Consider the following 18,813-nt stretch of genomic DNA (forward strand, 5'->3'; position numbering starts at 1 on the left):
AATTCAATTTAGTTTTCTTTTTGTAACCATTTCTAGACTGATAAATGACAAATGGCAGTATTTGTAATTCCGCTAATGTAAAAAAATAAAAAACACAATTTCGCAATTGCAGTGTTTCCATTAAATAAGAAACAAAATTAAAATCGCGCGAGAATAAGTTTGTTTATGCAATTGTTCTGTTTATGCAAATTGGTGTTTCCATTAAGCAAATTTATTTGCTATTATTATTGTTTTGTTTTTGTTTTTTGTACATCGTCTATATTGATAGTCTAAATGGTGTAGTAAGACACAATTATGTAAACCAAACATACATGATGACTTCATATTCATATGGTTGACTAAATATTGCACAATTATGTGGCCAATGGAAATGCAGCTGGTGACTTTATAATGTGTTCTTGAATAGCTATTAATTAGTGAAGATATATTGCTTCAGGATATCGTTGAGCCTACGTCATGTTGTCATACAGGTTCTGTTTTATTGCTTTCATCACTCAGTTCTGTCATGAAACTGGCATGGGTGTGACTAGGAAACCTGAATGAAAGATGTGGTTATGCAGTGTGAATTTAGTAAGACAGATTTATTTTGTTTGATGATAAAATCTGTTTTTGATTATGAAAAAGCTAAAGAAGTAAACCTTTTTTTCATGGTTCTTCACTCTCGCCCTGCATTAAGAGTAAAATGTAACTGTTTTCAGCGCTGGTAGAAATAAAAGCACAACAATGCAGAGACATCAGCAGCTTCACTGTGTTCAGAGTGGACACACTAACTGCAGAGCCAGACGTTTCAAAGCTACCTGTACTGATTATCCACAACTCAGAACGGCCCAGTGACAGCGGGAAGATGACAGACGATCCTCTGGGTAAAGTGGGTTGTAGAGAGAGAGATCTCCGTGGACTGGAGTTGTTTTTCTGACACTTCCCACAGATGCTCTGAGGAATTGATGCACGGGGAGCTTGGGATGCTTTGCAAACAGTCACAAAGAGTGGTTTCCTTATGGAATGCTATGGAAGACTGCTGTTGACAAGCATTACATGTGTGTGAGTCGGCCTGTGTGTTGTCAAATTGAACATCTCTGCTATACAAACTTTTAATTATAGCAACATTTACAAACGGGGGTCACTGACAGTTAAAGCTCAAATGAAGGAATCTGTTAACAAAAATACTATCATTGATGCACTCCATAAATCTGGGGTTTGTAGAAGAGTGGCAAGAAGAAAGCCATTACTGAAAGACCGCTACAAAAAGCCAAACTCACAGACTGCTGTATGCAGCAAACATGTGGGAGAAGGTTAGCAGGTTGAATGGGAACAAAATGGAAGTTTTTGGCCTAAATCTAAAACAGTTTGTATTTGGGAAGATTAAAACTTCACAGTATATCAACACGGTAGTGGCAACATGATGCTGTGTGGAGGCTTATGGAGAGTAAATGAAGAAGAATCCAGAAAAAACAAACAAACAGTAGATGCAGGGAACTGCAAGAATCCAAATAAAATAAAGAAAGTTTCCATTTGATTATTTTGACTAAAAACAGAAGCAAGAACAAGTTTCTGTGAGAATAAAATTGCTATTTTGATAGTTTTGTAATAACAAAAAATGCACAGAAAGTTTTAGGGTAGATGATAGAGGACACAATACATTTAATATTTCACAGCTACAGCTAACCCAACCCTGGTTGTTATCGTTACTCTGATTAAAATAAATGCTTGCTTTGACAATTAGCAAGTGTAGCATTGGTTACACAACCACAACAATTATTACAACCTCATTACCAAGGCAGATAACAAGGCTAGTTATAGGTTTACAAATGTTGCATCATATTCACAAAGATGTTGATTCAAATTAAAACTTAAGGCAGTGAAGTCAACCATGTATGTTTGGTTGCGTCTTTTATAGATTCATACAAAAATAAAATTTTTGAACTGCTGGCTCTCGGTGTTTTCATTGTGTATCGACGGCCCCAAAGGAGAATACTTCACATATTCTTAAAGTGATATTTTTGCCTTTCATTAATAAGAAAATTGTTCATCCACAAAGTCCCTGAAATCCCCAACAAAAACACTGAACTACCCATGCTGCGCCATTAACAATACATTAAAATTTGCAATAGCAATAGCCTGAACATTGCAGAAGTAGCACTGGGATCAAGATTTTCCACAAACAAGAGATGCAACTCAACATGCATGTTTTTGAACAACCGCAGAGAGCACCAAGTTCACACAGACAGCATCAAGTTCACACAGAAAGGGCTCAGTGAGTTTTTTCTTTAAGGTTTAAGAAAGGGTAACAGCCCCCAGCCATTTCCCTGCATATAATAAATAACATAAAATGTATCCCCCCCAAATTAGGGCCTTTAACATGATAGCTTCTACAAATGAATTACAAAGATTTTAACGCAATTAATTTCACATTGATTTTACATACAAAAGTCTTAAGATGGAACCTTCAAATTTGTGTTTCCATTACGTCCGTAAATCTGATACGCAACCGCAAGCAACAGACAAAAGAGCTGCTTGTCTTGGCCCGCTAAGAATTCATTTTGGTTTCTAAAACTGATCTTATGAGACACTGGAAAAGACTATTGTTGTATTCATGCTGTGCTAAAAGGAGTTAGCCTATTAGCAAAGCTACTCAAGGCTAATTTAGCATCTCAATGCTAAACATGTAGCAGCACCACAGTCGTCCCTAATGCTAATGTAAGGTCCACAGTCTACACTATTATTATTGTTTGTTTGGTTTTTTTGGGGGGGGGGCTTTACGCCATCTACATTGATAGTTTAAGTTGTGTAGTAAGACATTAGTGCAGTGGTCTGTCCTCTCCTTTTCAATGTGGTTCTGATGTGAACAGCATTCAAAGGCAGGTGTGATTTTAGGTCTTAAATCTAATGCTAACCAGTTTGTGATCTCATGTTTTGCAGTGACAGAACAGTTCGTGCTGACTACGACGCCAACGTTACAGATATTTTATACAACATCATCCACTCTGTCCGCTCTGCATCACGATCACGTTCGGCCGGCCAGTCCAGAATGTGATCAGCAATTGATCACTTTGATGGCATCCAAATGTCAAAGTCTGTGAGTTTAAATATCTCTGCAGACAAAGAGAATCACAGCTTCAACAGCAAAGAGTCGTGACTGAACTGGCTTTCAGGCTTTATTCCGATGGTGGATCTGAAAGAAAGTATGAGATGTGCACACTGTAACAACACAAAATCCTACCAAGCATTTGTCCAGTTTCTAGTGCAAATATCACAGTAAACCCAAAATAAGACAAAACAAACATATAGGCAATATTTCAGAAAGATGTAGGATCTTGTTTTCAGTAAATAATTCCTGAATATATATTAAAAAAAAAATTCAGTTCCACTGGCAGATTTTTCCATTTTAATAATCTGCCAATGGATCTATAATTGTTCCTCAATATTAGGGAATTATTGACTTAAAACAAGCTTCTATTTCTCAGACCTTACTAAAAATACTTGGTAAGATTTTGTGTTTTTGCAGCGCACCTGCCACACTTTAAAACTGCCTCTCCTTCTATTCAGATCTGAGACCTGGAGCATTCTCAAACAGGACTGAAAAAACTTTCAGGTTTAACAAACTCTGTGTCTCCCTCACATCTTTGTAATCTCTCATTATGACCTAATTATCCAGGAACAAATGCCAGCAGCAGCTACTGAAGAACCGGTCTAGAAACTCTCATCTCTCAACAGGATAGTTTGGACTCTGAACCCAAAAACAATGATTTAAAAAAAAAAAAACACATTCCAACAAAACATGTTCAACCACTCTACTCCGGCCGTGCAGCGGAGTGCACTCAGACCTAATGAACTGAGACAGATGACCAGAAAAAAAAATGCGACCAGTTCAATAAAGGCAGAGGCAGAGAGCAGCTACAGCCTGCCTACTACGCTACATATATAGGAAGAGCCAGAGGCGCCCCGGAGTCTGATCCCAGCTTTACTCTGCCTAGCATCGGCATAAACATCTAATAGGGCCTAAAAGGCTCAGTTGAGAGCAACACATGCTGGGTAAGTGGCTGAAAATGGGACATGGAAAAGGTTTCAGGACATTCCAAGAACAAAGCATTCAGCATGTGTCTGTTTGAATCTAGGAGACGTGTCCCTATAGTATGGGTTAAGGCGTGGAGAGCGTAGAGAAGTCGATGGTCTTCTGTGAGTTTAAAGCAGAGTTGCATATACACATAGAAGTGTTTTCCATCTTTAATGGCATGGGTGTGTGTGTGTGTGTGTGTGTGTGTGCGCGTGTGTGTGCGTGTGTGCGTGGGTGTGTGTGCGTGCGTGTGTGTGTGCGTGCGTGTGTGCGTGCGCGTGTGGGGTGTGCGTGCGTGGGTGTGTGTGCGTGCGTGTGCGTGTGTGTGTGCGCGTGTGCGTGTTTTATGGGTATCTTTTTTCATGTCAGTGCATGTTTCTTTTCAGCTCGTTAAGAAGGGTCTGTGCTGAGATGCATGCGGACGATCAAAAACTAGACGGTTTCTGTAGGCAAACAAGTTGGATTTCATGTACATAAATATGTGATTATTACTGTGAATTTGACTCTGTGTGAGTTTGGATCAGGGCCAAAGGGGAGTGGTATGTGGCTGCTAACAAGGTCAGCGCATATCGTCACTTAATGGAAATGCAGAGAATGTTTCCTGGGGGTTCAGCAGGCAGCTGTCACCTCTCATGAAAATAGCCAGGAGGGACCAAACAGACGGGGGGAAAGTTGGAAGATAAACTTATAAATGAAATCAGGATCAGCAAAAAACAAATACAAGACAACAGCAAAGTGCAAGAAAGACATTGAAAGACTATACAACAGAAAACATACAACAAAAAACATATTAATGTTTTTTCTCAGTAGATATTTTGGGCCCTATTGATAAGAAATTCACACCATCGTATGCTGCAAAAACAAAATCTTATAAAGTATTTTGTCTAGTTCAGGAGTCTGTACTGGCTCTTTCCTTCCATGATGGCTCCTAATCCCTTAAAAACAAAAAACAAAAAAAACCTAATATTTTTAAAGGTGGATCTAATAAAAACTGCAGATTTTCTAAATGAATTCCCATTTTGTCTTGGAATAAATGCATTGAATATCCTCAATAAGATGATTTGTAGGTATAGTTTTTGTCTTTATTTATCAACATCCAACAGAAGAAAATATATTTATCACTTTATTATTTTTTTTATTTTTTTTATACAAAGTTTCATGTTTTTCTTTATGCCAAAACCTAAAAATAGAAGTAAAACAGTGACAGTTAAAAATGGCAACAACATATCTAGAAGATACATTTATCTCTTATTTCCAAAAGGTCACATAACATTTGTGGCTCTAAATGAGTTTTATTTCAATAGACTGAGGGTGAAAATGGCTCTTTATACTGGAAAACGTCCAGATATCTGGACTAGTTTCTAGTACAAATATCTTAGCTCACTTGAAACTTGCAAGTAACTTTTCAGCAAGATACAGGAGCTTGTTTTAAGTCAATAACTTCTTAATATGGATTAAAAAATACTAGAACTAGCTTTTACTGTGTCAAACGTCCTGTGCGAGGTACCTGGTTGTGTCATGGGACATGACGATGTTTGAGTCAAGAGCTGGAGATCCTCATAGAATACACGATTCATGAAAAAATAAGAAAACTTGTATGTCACAAGGGGATATAACAGAGAAAATAACAGACTGACATGAAGAAACACAAAAACAGACCGTGGAGATCAATGAAACCAAAGTGCTGGTGAAATGACAGGAGAACCAGAGGAGCTAGACAGAGTGAAGTAGGAGCAGCTGAGGAGAGGAGAATAAGGTGATGGACAACAGCTGTGCAGAGAAGCAGGCTGATGAAGGGTGAAAGATGAGCAGACCAAGGGAAACCGCAGGAATGGAAGACTACAGAACGTAAAGGGAAAAAAAACTCAAACCATCATAAACAATGAAGAGAAGAGAAGACTAGCATAAAGAAACAATACCAACTGCGTTAGTGATAATAAATGCACAAATAACTCAAAGGAGAACCATTTGACCCAGTGATAAAACAAGAAAATGATCTAAACAGAAACCCAAATGATGCCCAAAGTTCAAACACCCACTTAGCATGGCAGGTTTATGGTGAAATGTTGTTCTACCTACTTCTAGTTAATTGGCTCTGTCTTCATGTGCTCAGTATATGTTTTCTATCATTCAGTTTATTATGCAAAACCAAATATATGGGGTAATAAGAGAGAGACAGAGGAAACAACCTAACCCCGCAGCAACAACAACAACAACAAAATGGAGCAAATTGACAAAGAACAAAAGAAACAAAATCAAATGATGAAAGAAATAAAAAACCTTATAATGAGTGGGAGTATTTTTTAAAGCAGAATACAGTACTGTATGTTTGCCAGAGGGAAGCAAGCAAAAAGACTGAGGTAAAAAATAGTTTGTTGCATAAAGATACAGGTCAAAGCATCATGGCAGACATGAAGGGGCGAGAAGCTTAGAACAGAAGTCTAAATAACAAATATAAAAGACAAGATGATCAGTACGAGTCGAACACACACCAAAAGGAAGAATAAACAAAATCTGTCCATGTCAGACAAATATCATTTCTCAAAATAGCTGAAATGATGGCTGAAAAAAAAATAAATTATGAACCACACAATAGATGCGTGTTTGTTAGCAGCATTTCTCTTTAGGTGTCCAGTAAACACTTCCTCTGATTCAGAAGAGCGTTTTGTATTTATGGGTTTTAATAGGAAGAGCCGGAGCGTCATATCGACTGGCCCGCTCAGATCCTAATGGCCGTCTTAAATCTCATGGACACACACTGTATTCTGGGGTGAGTTACAGACAAATTAACATGGCGAGCGGAGCCAGTGAGGCCACTTCTGCCAGAAGGGAAGAAAACAATCACTTGAATGATTGTCGGACATTTAGGATGAGTACGGACAGTGGGCGAGGTGACGGGAGTGAGGGGGGGCAGCAACAGGAGGGAAGCAGAGGCTGGAAGAGATTTTCATCAGCAGCACAGAGCGAATGAGACGAGCTGGAGAGGGAGAGAGGAACACAATGTGCTCGCCTTCCATTATAAGAATCGTAAAATACTTTTAATGACCAAATATTGGGCTCTTTGAAACACGATATTGGATCATATTACAAGCCTTATGGTGTCACACTTTACTTCTCCCATTTTACTGCAGGCAGGCTGAATAATGCCTCTGGGTGTGTGTGTGCATGTGTGTTTATGCATTTCTGGGGTTGTCGGTTAATTCACTGTAAACCCATTACTACTAAAGGTTACCTGAAACAAGATTTAAGGAAATCTACACAGCTTACGGTGTTTAATATGTAAATGTTTTATTTCACATTTAAAACATGTTTCAAATGCTAATCATTTTTGGCAAAATGGCACTATAAGGTCATCTTTATGTCTGTGACAAAGAAAAGCAGAAATCACATTAATATTTAACCCCTCAACTTAAAAAAAAGCACACTATGTAATGTTGAAATTTTATGTGAATGACCAATAGGACATAGTCTAAGTAAAGTTTTTTTATTTATTTTATTTAATTTTTTTTATTTATTTTACAGATAGAAATGTAAAAAGTGGGGCATACCTATCTATTCAACCGCCTCTATTCTGGTGCTCCTAAATAAAATCCTGTGCAAACCATCTTTTTAAAATGATATCCTAAGTATCACAGATCTCCCTGAGGTGTCCCAGCGGAGGAGAGTATCGTTCAGAGAAGCAGTCAAGGTGCTCACCATAACTTCAGGGGAGCTGCTGGAGACCCACAGCTCAGGTGGAAGAGATGCTCTGTAAAATCTGACTCCAAGAATTTCAGTGTTAAACGAGACCCATGATGCAATATTCATACTTTGAATGTCTTTGTTCTTCCATTTGAGTTTTTACTGCTTCTAAAAAAAATACAACGCACTTAAAAAACACCAGTCGGTTTTTGACAATCAGAAAATGTTTTTTGGCATCTGGAAAATGAGCCATTTTGAAAATCCTATAGAATGTAATGTCACAAATCACAAAGATGTTGGATTTTGAGGAGCGTCTTTCTTCCCTGTACTTTTAAAACTTGTTGACAGAGAGCGTCCTTTCTCCATTTTCTCTTTGTCCTTTCTGATCCTGCTGTGTTTGCGATGCAATGTCAGGTTTGGATAACTGCAATCTGATGCAAGAGGAGAGGAAATGTCTCACACCAGCTGAACTTGAAGGGAGTGTTTGTCACACAATTGGAGCTGATCAATATGAGAATCTAAAGGAGGATAATATGCTAAACTTGATGCTAAATCAGTTCCTGAGAGGGACTACATCTGTTCCAACCGCAGTTTGTTCCCAAGAACATCAACCTACAGATACTAAGGTCTAAAGGAGAAAAGAAAAAGACAATTTTGGTCTGTACAAAAAAAAAATAATAATAATTCTGAAAATGTAACGTTTTGATATTTTAAAATAACAATAGTCCTATAGTTTGATAGTTGAAAACTGATCTATAGGACTAGAAAAGACTAAATGAAATGTAAATTAAAATAACTATTTTGATGCTTATGTATCTGAGATGTTGACTAAATTAATATCGGACTGAAAAGATAACACTCAGTTAAAACCATGCTTCTTCATGCCTGTGATAAAATTAGGTTGAAGGTAATCTTATCCCTTTACCAGCATGTTGCTTCTGGCTGGAAGCAATAGAAACATTTCCAGAAGAAGCTAAAGATAAAGATTTCAGTAGGAAGATTTTTAAACCTCAAAGATTTGGAGCTTATCACCAAAGATAAAACACCAAAATTAAAAGTGAAATGAAGCATGTCTTGGTGACCTGTCTAGGTTTGGCTCTGTGGAATATTTGGGTTGAGGCTTGTTTTGTAAGTTTCTTTTTTCTTGATCTTGTCTTCTTTGATCTTTATTTTAATCCGGCAAAATAAACTAAGCTAAATATCACAAAGCCCTATTTCTACCTACTGAAAAATTACTTACCGCTTAACAATATATGGAACATTATTCTGCTTCCTGGACTGCTGTTATTTTGTCCACAACTTTTACAGTTTCCTTCATTATAAACTTTTTTGGTAGATGTGTTTGCATCTCTTCTTTAGTGCTTTAGCTCTTTTTGGAAAAGCAAAAACTCACCGCAAGCAAGCGTAGAAACCGTTTTTGCGAAATCAAGGAAATTATTTAGAATTTTGCTGTTTATATCAACCTTTTCTAATGCGATACTTCAAAATGTGCAGAAAAAGAAGCTGATGAAAAACAAACATATTATAACCATCCCAAGTGAAAATTCACACAATCCTTCATAAATCTTCCTGCCTTTAAGAACTTCCATCCATCCATCCATTTTCTTACACCCTTGTCCCTTAGTGGGGTCAGGAGGGTTGCTGGTGCCTATCTCCAGCTAACGTTCTGGGCGAGAGGCGGGGTAAACCCTGGACAGGTTGCCAGTCTGTTGCAGGGCAACACAGAGACAAACAACCATGCACACACACACTCACACCAAGGGACAATTTAGAGAAACCAAAAGTCATGTTTTTGGAATGTGGGAGGAAGCCGGAGAGAACCCACGCATGTACAGGGAGAACACGCAAACTCCATGCAGAAAGACCCAGGCTGGGAATCAAACCCAGAATCTTCTTGCTGCAAGGCAACAGTGCTACCAACTGCACCACTGTGCATTTAGAAATTGGGTCTTGCTGGTAAAACTCAACAGGAAATAATCAAGATCAATAGCAAACAAAGTCTGCAGTCATGTGATAGCAAATGAAATTGAGTGCTTTCAAGTCTTCTCTCATGGAAAAAAAAAAAACCACAGCTGCTATCGGCTGGCAGTGAATGTCATTGCTGGTGAACAAAGGGAATTATGCCTTGACGTCTTAAGTAATTGAATCTCCAAAAGGTCCTCGTTTTACCCTATAATGTGATATAAAGACTCAGACTGGGTGTGCAGTCGACAGAAACGATGAACATGTATGAAACAGCATCCAGAAGAGATGACAGACAGCAGTGCCATTAACCCAGCTTCCTATTTCATGTGGTTCCTGCCTCAGAGGAAGTGAAGATGTGAGAGCATAAACCCCGGGAGGGTGTTCTGTTACCAAGATGGTGTGGGAACACGCCTAACACTTTGGCTGATATACTAATATTATCATGACTTAACCTGTCAGGACTCATATGCTTCGCAAAGAGGTGAGTCAGTGTCGTTTACAGAGAAGTGTCTATGGCAACAACTGCCTTCAATTTTTCATAATGCAGATTCTACAAGATGTTGGACGTATGCCGTAGGTCAGCAACACACAGACGCACTGACATGCCTTTGGTCCACATCGGCCCACATCCATGATGCAAATCTCATGTTCCACCACATCCCTGAGCTGCTCTATTGGACGTAGATCTGGTGACTGTGAAGGCGATTTGAGGGCACCGAACTAATTACCATGTTTCAAGAAATCACTTTGAGAACTTTGAGTGTTGAGACACGACACGTCATTCTGCTGGAAGTAGCTGTTATAAGATCGGTACAGGGCAGTCACGAAGGGCAGCACATGCTCAGCAACAGCACTGAGGAAGGCTGGAATATTTAATGTCAGTTGGTGCTCAAAATGTGACAAGAAAATAATCTCCACACCCATACACTGCATTTGAGACAGTTTTGATAGTTCCATGCTATTATTTTGCTTGCACTGAATCCTGTTCTCACAGCTGAACTTGAGTTAATCTGACCATGCAACAGCATTTTAATCCAACTCTCCAATTATTGCAAAAATGTGTTAAATAAACCATAATTATGTTTTTGTAGTTCTTTCAGAGTTGGCACTCTGTATATGTTGGATGTCGCAAGTGGTTAGGTGAAATAATGTTAGCTCTGTATTATCTCAAACCAGCCTAGTCATTCTCCTTTCAACTTCAACATCAAAAATATGCTGACCAGTCCGTCTGGGGCTATAACAGCTACACTTCTATTTATGTGAATTTGGACCAAACTTTTAAAATGCTGCAAGAAAATAAAAGAAAAAGAAAGAAACAAGAAAATGCAAATTCAAGTTTCCGTCTACTGGTTTGGGGCAACTCAACCAGGCTGATTTCATCAGATGCTGATGCTATATACAGTTATAATTAATAAAATGTTCAGACTGCAAACCATCATGGACCACACATCTCAGAAAATTGGAGAGTCCTCTCCTCTGAGCTGGAGTTTTAAACTTTGAGATTATTCAGAGTTTCGTTCCTCTGGTAAGACCCAGACCCACCAGTTGATGGGACAATTCCACCACTCCCATCAGAGCCTAGAGTGCCTCTCCCTGGCTGCTCCAGGCCGAAAGTCCTGTCCTCTGTGCTGGACGTTTGGGGTGGGAGAGTTCTCTCCTTCAGCATTTATCCAGGAAATGTGTTTCCATCTCCCCATCAGTGCATTAACTCTTTTTAGAAATAGCCAAAAACCACCTCAAGCGAACACAAACTTTTGCCAAAATTGAGGAAGTTATTTTGAATTTTTCAATTTTCCTCAGCCTTCTCAAATTCAATACTTCAAAATGTGCATAATAAAATGTTAATGGAAACACATATAGTGTCACGTTGGAATCACTTCAACATTTTTGCACACCCTGTCACTTACTGTAAGTACGCTGAATTGCTACCATGTGACAGCGACTGATTCGCTGATATACATTCATTGTCTATTACACAATATATTAAGCTCAAAGCTGGAAAGCTTCCCCTTCCTAAAATATTGGCCTAAGTCATTTTGTGCCAGAAGTTCCTTTTTTTAATTTCTTTCTTTTTGGGCAAAATCACTTTTGGCAGAAAACGACTTTGGTCATTATTCCAGGAAGGTGACAATATGCTAGTGCAGTAGGACTTCCAACATCAGAAATCAATATTTGACAAACAGAGTATGAACACTGTATTACAGTGTTGGAGTGATGAACATGTGAGCACAGAGAACACTGTGACCTTGTCAAGTGACTAAAGCATAATAGAGAAGTCTTACCTTTTTGGCTGTCAATGACAAAATTGCCCTCATCATTTCCTGTGGTGATTTTGTACGTGATCCCATCCCCATCAGGGTCCTTTGCCAGCACCGTGGCAACAAGTGTGTTGGGCCCCGCATCTTCTGACACAAATGTCCGGTATCTGATGAGATACATGCAAACAGCGCTGTCAGTACTTTACCTACGCTCCATGTGGGACACATCTGCAAACTGTTGTAAAGACAGGAGTTTGTTTTCAAATTGAAAATGTCAACATCCCTGATGATTGATGTTAAGCCAGCAATCAAATTTTTATCAATCCATACCTGAGTCTAACGCAGGTTTCTTCAACAGAGGATGAACAACCAGCTCTGAATTGGGAATTCAGAGATTAACAACATATAAGCCATAGGATAATCCAGGTCCAATGTGTGTTCACATTCTAACTGACTGAACAAAGTCATAAAAAATATCCACAAAATTAGGAAAATCACTGACCAACGGCTCCTTGGGAGAGCAGATATGAGTTTTACAATCTTCCACCATTAAAATCTGGTCATATTTTAATACAGCATCAGCCAAAAATTCCAAAAAGTCAGTGAAGAAGCTTTTATTAAACCTTGGAGGAGAATAAACTACTGCAGAAAGTAGTAGGAGATAACAGCCCATCTTAAAATGTTGGATTATGGGTCATTGGGGAAACTTTATCTGCAGACAACAGCTAAACCGCCACCATGACCAGAAGACATGGAGAAACAAAATATGCGCAATTGTCTGTTTTTTTCAGAAAACACACTTTACTCTCTGTTGGAAATTCAAATCTCAGTTAATATATACTGGAGATTTGTAATCACATTTCTACAGAGTAGTTTAGATGTAAATTATGGAAAATTACTGTAAATTTATAACCATCATCAAAAAAGAAAAATAATTGAAAGATCAAAATATCTGGTGGCATGTGGATCCTTTTCAGTTACAAGAAGACCAGAACTGCTTAAAAAACATGTACAAGTGGTGTAAGAAAAGTGATTGAAAAAAAAAAACAAATAACATGAGTTTATTCAATAATAAGTCAGGAATATAATATATAAACCTCCATCAGTGTTCCATGTACCTAAACAGCTTGAAGTAGTAGTTTTGTAATAACAAGATAATGTGAATTTCTTGAGCATTAAATAGTCTCACATGTATTTTCTATTTTATCAACCATACATACTGTAGCTGTAGCTTCAAAAATTCCTCCTCTGTTTAATCTCCTTATCTTGAAGTAGAACACTTTGAACCTCAGCTTTTAACTTTCTGACCTTGCACATAGATCAGAGGGATTTTATATGCTTTGGTAGCCAAGCTTTTCTTGAAAGGTTGACCTCTTTACTTTGTTGACATGAGGTGGAGGCTTTCTGGGAAAAGCTTATCCTCACAACACCACAGCATATTTGACTTGTAAGGTCAAGATTCAATAAATAAAATCCTCTTTTTTACCAATGTAAAGAAAGACTGGCCACTTAAACTAATATATAGGATTAGTACCTGCTGAAAACCACAATACCTACAATGTTATAAAAACTATCTAACTCCTTTCAGGTTATTTTTTTCTTTTTTGCCACATGCCAAATTAGCCCTACATAACATTTACTTGTTGTAATGGTATACGCTTTCCAAATCAATATGGCTCTATGCAAAAACATAGACGGTAAGAATTTGCCCTGCAATCGGTGGATTGCCGGTTCAATTCCTGCTCTGTCCATGTCTGTTGTTTTATCTTTGGGCAAAACTGAGACCGATGGTGCGATATAGCAGCTTTGCGAGATGGTGAAGTGTCTTTGAGTGTCCTAATAAAGGTCTATTTAAGTCAAGTACCACCACTTGAGTCATAAAATGACCTCCTAATTTTAAGATGTTAATTTAGATTCTTACAAACCAGACACAACTATAGAGAACTGCACAAAAATAACTGGAAAGCAGCCAATTTCTCTATTCTGTAGAATAAAGAAATTGCTTATATGAAGTAGACTTAAAGATTTCAAAAAATATAATTAATTCAGCAAAAATTACATCTGTCAAATAGGGTCAGGTTTTTTTTTTTTCCTGCTGTGACAAAATGGTTCAGTTTGTGTTCACCACTTGTCCCTTATTCTGTCTCATTCACTTATTTTTATATTTGGTTATAATAATTAATTCAAACATTGCCATTTTGCTTCACTTACTATACCGGGTTTGTTTGTGTTGGCATTATGTTGCAAGATCTATCTGTTTAGGTTAAAGTTAGTATTTCTGGATTATGGGTTGAATTTGTTTCAAGGTGTATTTACTTTTCTTTGTACTCACCATCATTTGTCCTTGTAGATCTGCAGGAGTATGGGAGAGGCCGGCCCAGTACTTCCTGGTTAAATGGCTGGATGATGTCAGTGATTACCTTATTGGGTTCTACCAATTAGAGGGTTTTTCTTTTGTGTATTGTTTGTTTGTTTTCCTTTTAAAAATAACCTTTTGAGTTATCTTGTATTATGTAATTTATTTTGCAGATAACTTCATTATGTAGGAGTTTGTAAATTGATTTGTAGTTTTTTGTGTTTCTCTGTTTAAATGTTTTTGACCTGTTCCTTGGTGGCTCTGTCCAATCAAGCACAGGTGTGGTGCCAATTTTGTATAAAAACAGTGAGCTTTTGGATGCTGAGAGGGAAGTCCGATTAAAGACTGAATAAAAAAAGTAATTGGAAGAAACTCAAGCGGTGGCTGGTCCTGATTTTCTGCTCACCTCTGATCCTTGAGCCTAAACTACCTTACACCTGCATAAAACAAAATTGGGACCAATTGGTCAAAATTGGAAAATTGGATGAAAAATATTTTAAAATGTTAAGGAGGTTCTGGAACCAGTCTCCTTGAGAGGGGCTGGACGTACCTCCACTCTGGAGTTACCCACGGTGAGAGGCGCCGGGCAGGAGTGGGTATACTTGTTGCCCCCCATCTTGGCCCCTGTACGTTGGGGTTTACCCCGGTGAACGAGAGGGTAGCCTCCCTCCGCCTACAGGTGGGGGGACGGGTTCTGACTGTTGTCTTTTCTTACGGGCCGAACAGCAGTTCAGATTACCCACCCTTCTTGTTGGAGTCCTTAGAGGGGATACTGGAGAGTGCCCCTCCTGGGGACTCCCTTGTTCTACTGGGGGACTTCAACGCTCACGTGGGCAATGACAGTGAGACCTGGAAGGGTGTGGTTGGGAGGAATGGCCCCCCCGATCTGAACTCAAGTGGTGTTTTGTTGTTGGACTTCTGTGCTCATCGGTGTCAGTGTCCATCACGAACACCATGTTCAGGCATAAGGGTGTCCATATGTGCACTTGGCACCAGGACACCCTAGGCCGCAGTTCGATGATCGATTTTGTCATCGTTTCATCGGAGCTGCGGCCGTATGTCTTGGACACTCGGGTGAAGAGAGGTGACAGAATTTCTAGGCACAGCCAAGGTGTTGAGGGGATCCGTTTTGGTGGCCTTAGGATTGCATCTCTGCTTTTTGCGGATGATGTGATCCTGTTGGCTTCATCGGATCGTGATCTGCAGCTCTCGATGGAGCGGTTCGCGGCCGAGTGTGAAGCGGCCGGGATGAGGCTCAGTGCCTCCAAATCCGAGGCCATGGTCTTGAGCCGGAAAAGGGTAGAGTGTCTTCTCCGGGTCAGGGGGATCATCCTGCCTCAAATGGAGGAGTTTAAGTATCTGGGGATCTTGTTCACGAATGAGGGAAGAAGGGAGCGGGACATCGACAGGTGGATTGGTCTGCTGTGAAACGGGCGCTGTACCGGTCCGTCGTGGTGAAGAGAGAGCTGAGTCAAAAAGCGAAGTTCTCGATTTACCGGTCGATCTACGTTCCCACCCTCATCTATGGTCATGAGCTTTGGGTCATGACCGAAAGAACAAGATCACCGATACAAGCGGCCGGAATGGGTTTCCTCCGCAGGGTGGCTGGGCTCTCCATTAGAGATAGGGTGAGAAGCTTGGTCATCCGGGAGGGACTCAGAGTAGAGCCGCTGCTCCTCCACGTCGAGAGGAGCCAGTTGAGGTGGCTCGGGCATCTGGTAAGGATGCCTCCTGGACGCCTCCCTGGTGAGGTGTGCCGGGCACGTCCCACCGGGAGGAGGCCTTGGGGAAGACCCAGGACACACGGGAGGGACTATGTCTCTCGGCTGCTGCCCCCGCGACCTGACCCCGGATGACGCGGAAGAAAATGGATGGACGGATGGATGGAAGGAAAAAAATGATAGCTTTAGTAGCTTTTACTAAAGTAATGCTTCAAATATAGATTTTGTGAAGTATTTTTTTCAAACTTTTAACTTTAACTAAAGAAAATTAACTCATTCATTTTAACGAAAATGTTTGATATATATATAAATGTTCTTTAATTATGACTTTCTTTAACAAATTGTGAAAATAGTCAAATACTGTATATAAAGAGAATGGGAATGGATTGATAGGCATGTTTTCCATCAAATGATTACAGCTTTTTCTAAGAATTGCTGTTACTTTGGAACAAACAATCTAACCCATTTGTCAACTCAGTATTAATATGTATGGAAGCATTTAGTGCATGACCTGATATCCTATTCTAACATGCAAAATTTCCCTGTCAAAGTTGCCATACACAGATTCCATACAAACAGTGAACTGAAATCTTTCAAATACCAACTTTTCAATTGACAGCAAATAAAAAATTCAATATCTATGAATTTAATTAGGCCATTATCTATTAAATCTCCTCAGGACATTGACCAGCAAACTAATTATGCTGGAAATATTTTTGCGCTGCCTTTTTCCTCAGTTTGTTTCCATCGTTTCATTCAGACAAGAAGAAAGACGCTTCCTGGAAGGTAATGTCTGTGGAAATTAGTCTCAGGATTTAATTAGAAAGTTCATTTTGTTTCTGCAGATAAGGCAAACAGAGACTTGAAACAGGAGCAAGACGTTAACACTATAGTGAAATTTGCATTCATTGAAATGTTTAATTATTTTATAAATATATTTTATAAAGAATATATTCTTTATAAATATTTTATAGAGGTGATATTCTTCTGTCTATATTCAAACAAAATTGTTATCACCACTCAACAAGTGTGATTTCAACTATATATATATATTTCTTAAGTACATACATTTACATAAAATAAAACCTTCCTCTTGATTGAAAACTTAAATCTGCAGTTAACAATTTAGAAAAATAGTTTTCTTTACATATTTGTTAAAACTGTTACTATGTTGTGACAGCATAGTATAAGACAGATCTATAAAAAACCCCAAGCTCTTCAGCTTCCTTGTGCAAACTACAAAAATACCCCGCAGCCAGGAGGAGGGTCATATCGCTGTCAATCTTGCTCAAGTGTGGCCATTAGCTCACTTAGCGGTGCATGCACAAGTTTAACTGACAGAGTTTTTACTTAGACTTAACATCGGCATCAGAATGTAGAAAAAAAAAAAAAAGAAAATCCGAGAAGTGGATGCAAAGGTGATTTAGTACAGAAGCTTCAAGCGGATAATCAGAAGAAATATGATATAGGCTATGTAAAAAAAAAAAAAAAACTTTAAGAAGTATGTGATGTTCTCTCATAGTTGCAACAGTCACTAGAGCCACATTAGCTGGTCTGGGATTAGCTTGCCTTAGGGCTTAAACCATAAAGCAAAGCATACAAAGCATGAAACTACAACCAAACCTCTTTGTGAGTTCAATCAAACTGTTCAGACAAACATCAGAGATATTCTCAAACATTCAGGGCCTGGATGGTCAGTGATTGTACATCATAAGCTTTAGATCACATATAAGAAAAGATGAAGAGAAGCATCAGAAAAATTATCTATTTTAAATTTAATATATTCCTCTGAACACACAATATATAGATCTGTGTTAAAAGAGGGAAACCGCCTACCACTCTGGATCAGTTACTGTGTACACTCACATAAAAAACAACAAAAGTAAAAACGCATTTCGCTTGTTTTTTTTCTGCACTGCTCAATAAAGCTGGCCCACTGTGTAAAAAAATCCATCCCCCTGTAAAATCTGAATTTAGCTGGAATTAACTACATTTTCTTTCTTAACATCAGCTGGTACACTCATGCTTTATCACTGCCTGAAATGTAGAATAAAACAAATCCCACTAATACAACATAAAAAGAAGAAAGGAAAAAAAAAGTGACTTACATCCATCAGTCTGGAAAAGATTGCAAAGTTTTTACTAGAACTATGAATAGCAGCAATAATAACCATAATAATAGTAATAATTTATTAACCATAAATGAAAAATGGCATAGAACGGTGATGAAATTTCACAAACTCACAAACATTATTCCAATGACACAGAGATGACTCACCGAGCTCACAACACAACCCATAACATCATCACATGCCTGTGCAGGTCTCACTTGCCTCAGTTAGGGTCAGAGTTCATGACTGAACATCAAGAAAGCAACTGGAAAAAATGGCATCCATGGGAGAGTTCCAAGGCAAAAAAAAATACCAGAGTACATTTGGAGCATTTCAGGACAAGATCATTATAGATTAATAAAAAATGGTGATGTTAGTTAGTGTGATGCTTCTATGCTTCATCATTACCTAGACGACATGCCATGACTTTGTGATTGATTGAAGAAAAATTCAGCTTTCAACTGGAAAACTTGGTGGAGAATGTCCAGCTACAAGTTCAAGGCAGTAAGCTGGACAACACTTGGTTTTTGTAGCAGGTCGATAATATAAAGTCTTCTAGGTTGACCTCTAAAAAACCAACAACAGCAACAAAATAAAAACTGCAACAATTGTTTTGTACACACCTGAAAAACTGTGAAGCATAATTAGTGCTGGATGGTAGGCCAGA

At 38.7% G+C, this 18,813-nt stretch overlaps 1 protein-coding gene across 1 annotated transcript in view; it reads right to left on the reverse strand.

Moving 5' to 3' along the window:
- LOC103462246 (neural-cadherin) overlaps window positions 1–18,813 on the reverse strand; it is a 353,789-nt gene that overhangs the window by 181,772 nt on the left and 153,204 nt on the right. Inside the window, exon 7 of the mRNA XM_008404906.3 lies at window positions 11,983–12,125. Within this exon, the coding sequence (XP_008403128.2) occupies window positions 11,983–12,125 (143 nt within the window). The remainder of the gene's footprint in view (window positions 1–11,982; window positions 12,126–18,813) is intronic.

The sequence above is a fragment of the Poecilia reticulata genome, chromosome 3 (genome assembly GCF_904066995.2).
Source record: "Poecilia reticulata chromosome 3, P_reticulata-male-v2, whole genome shotgun sequence".
Lineage (NCBI taxonomy): Eukaryota > Metazoa > Chordata > Actinopteri > Cyprinodontiformes > Poeciliidae > Poecilia > Poecilia reticulata.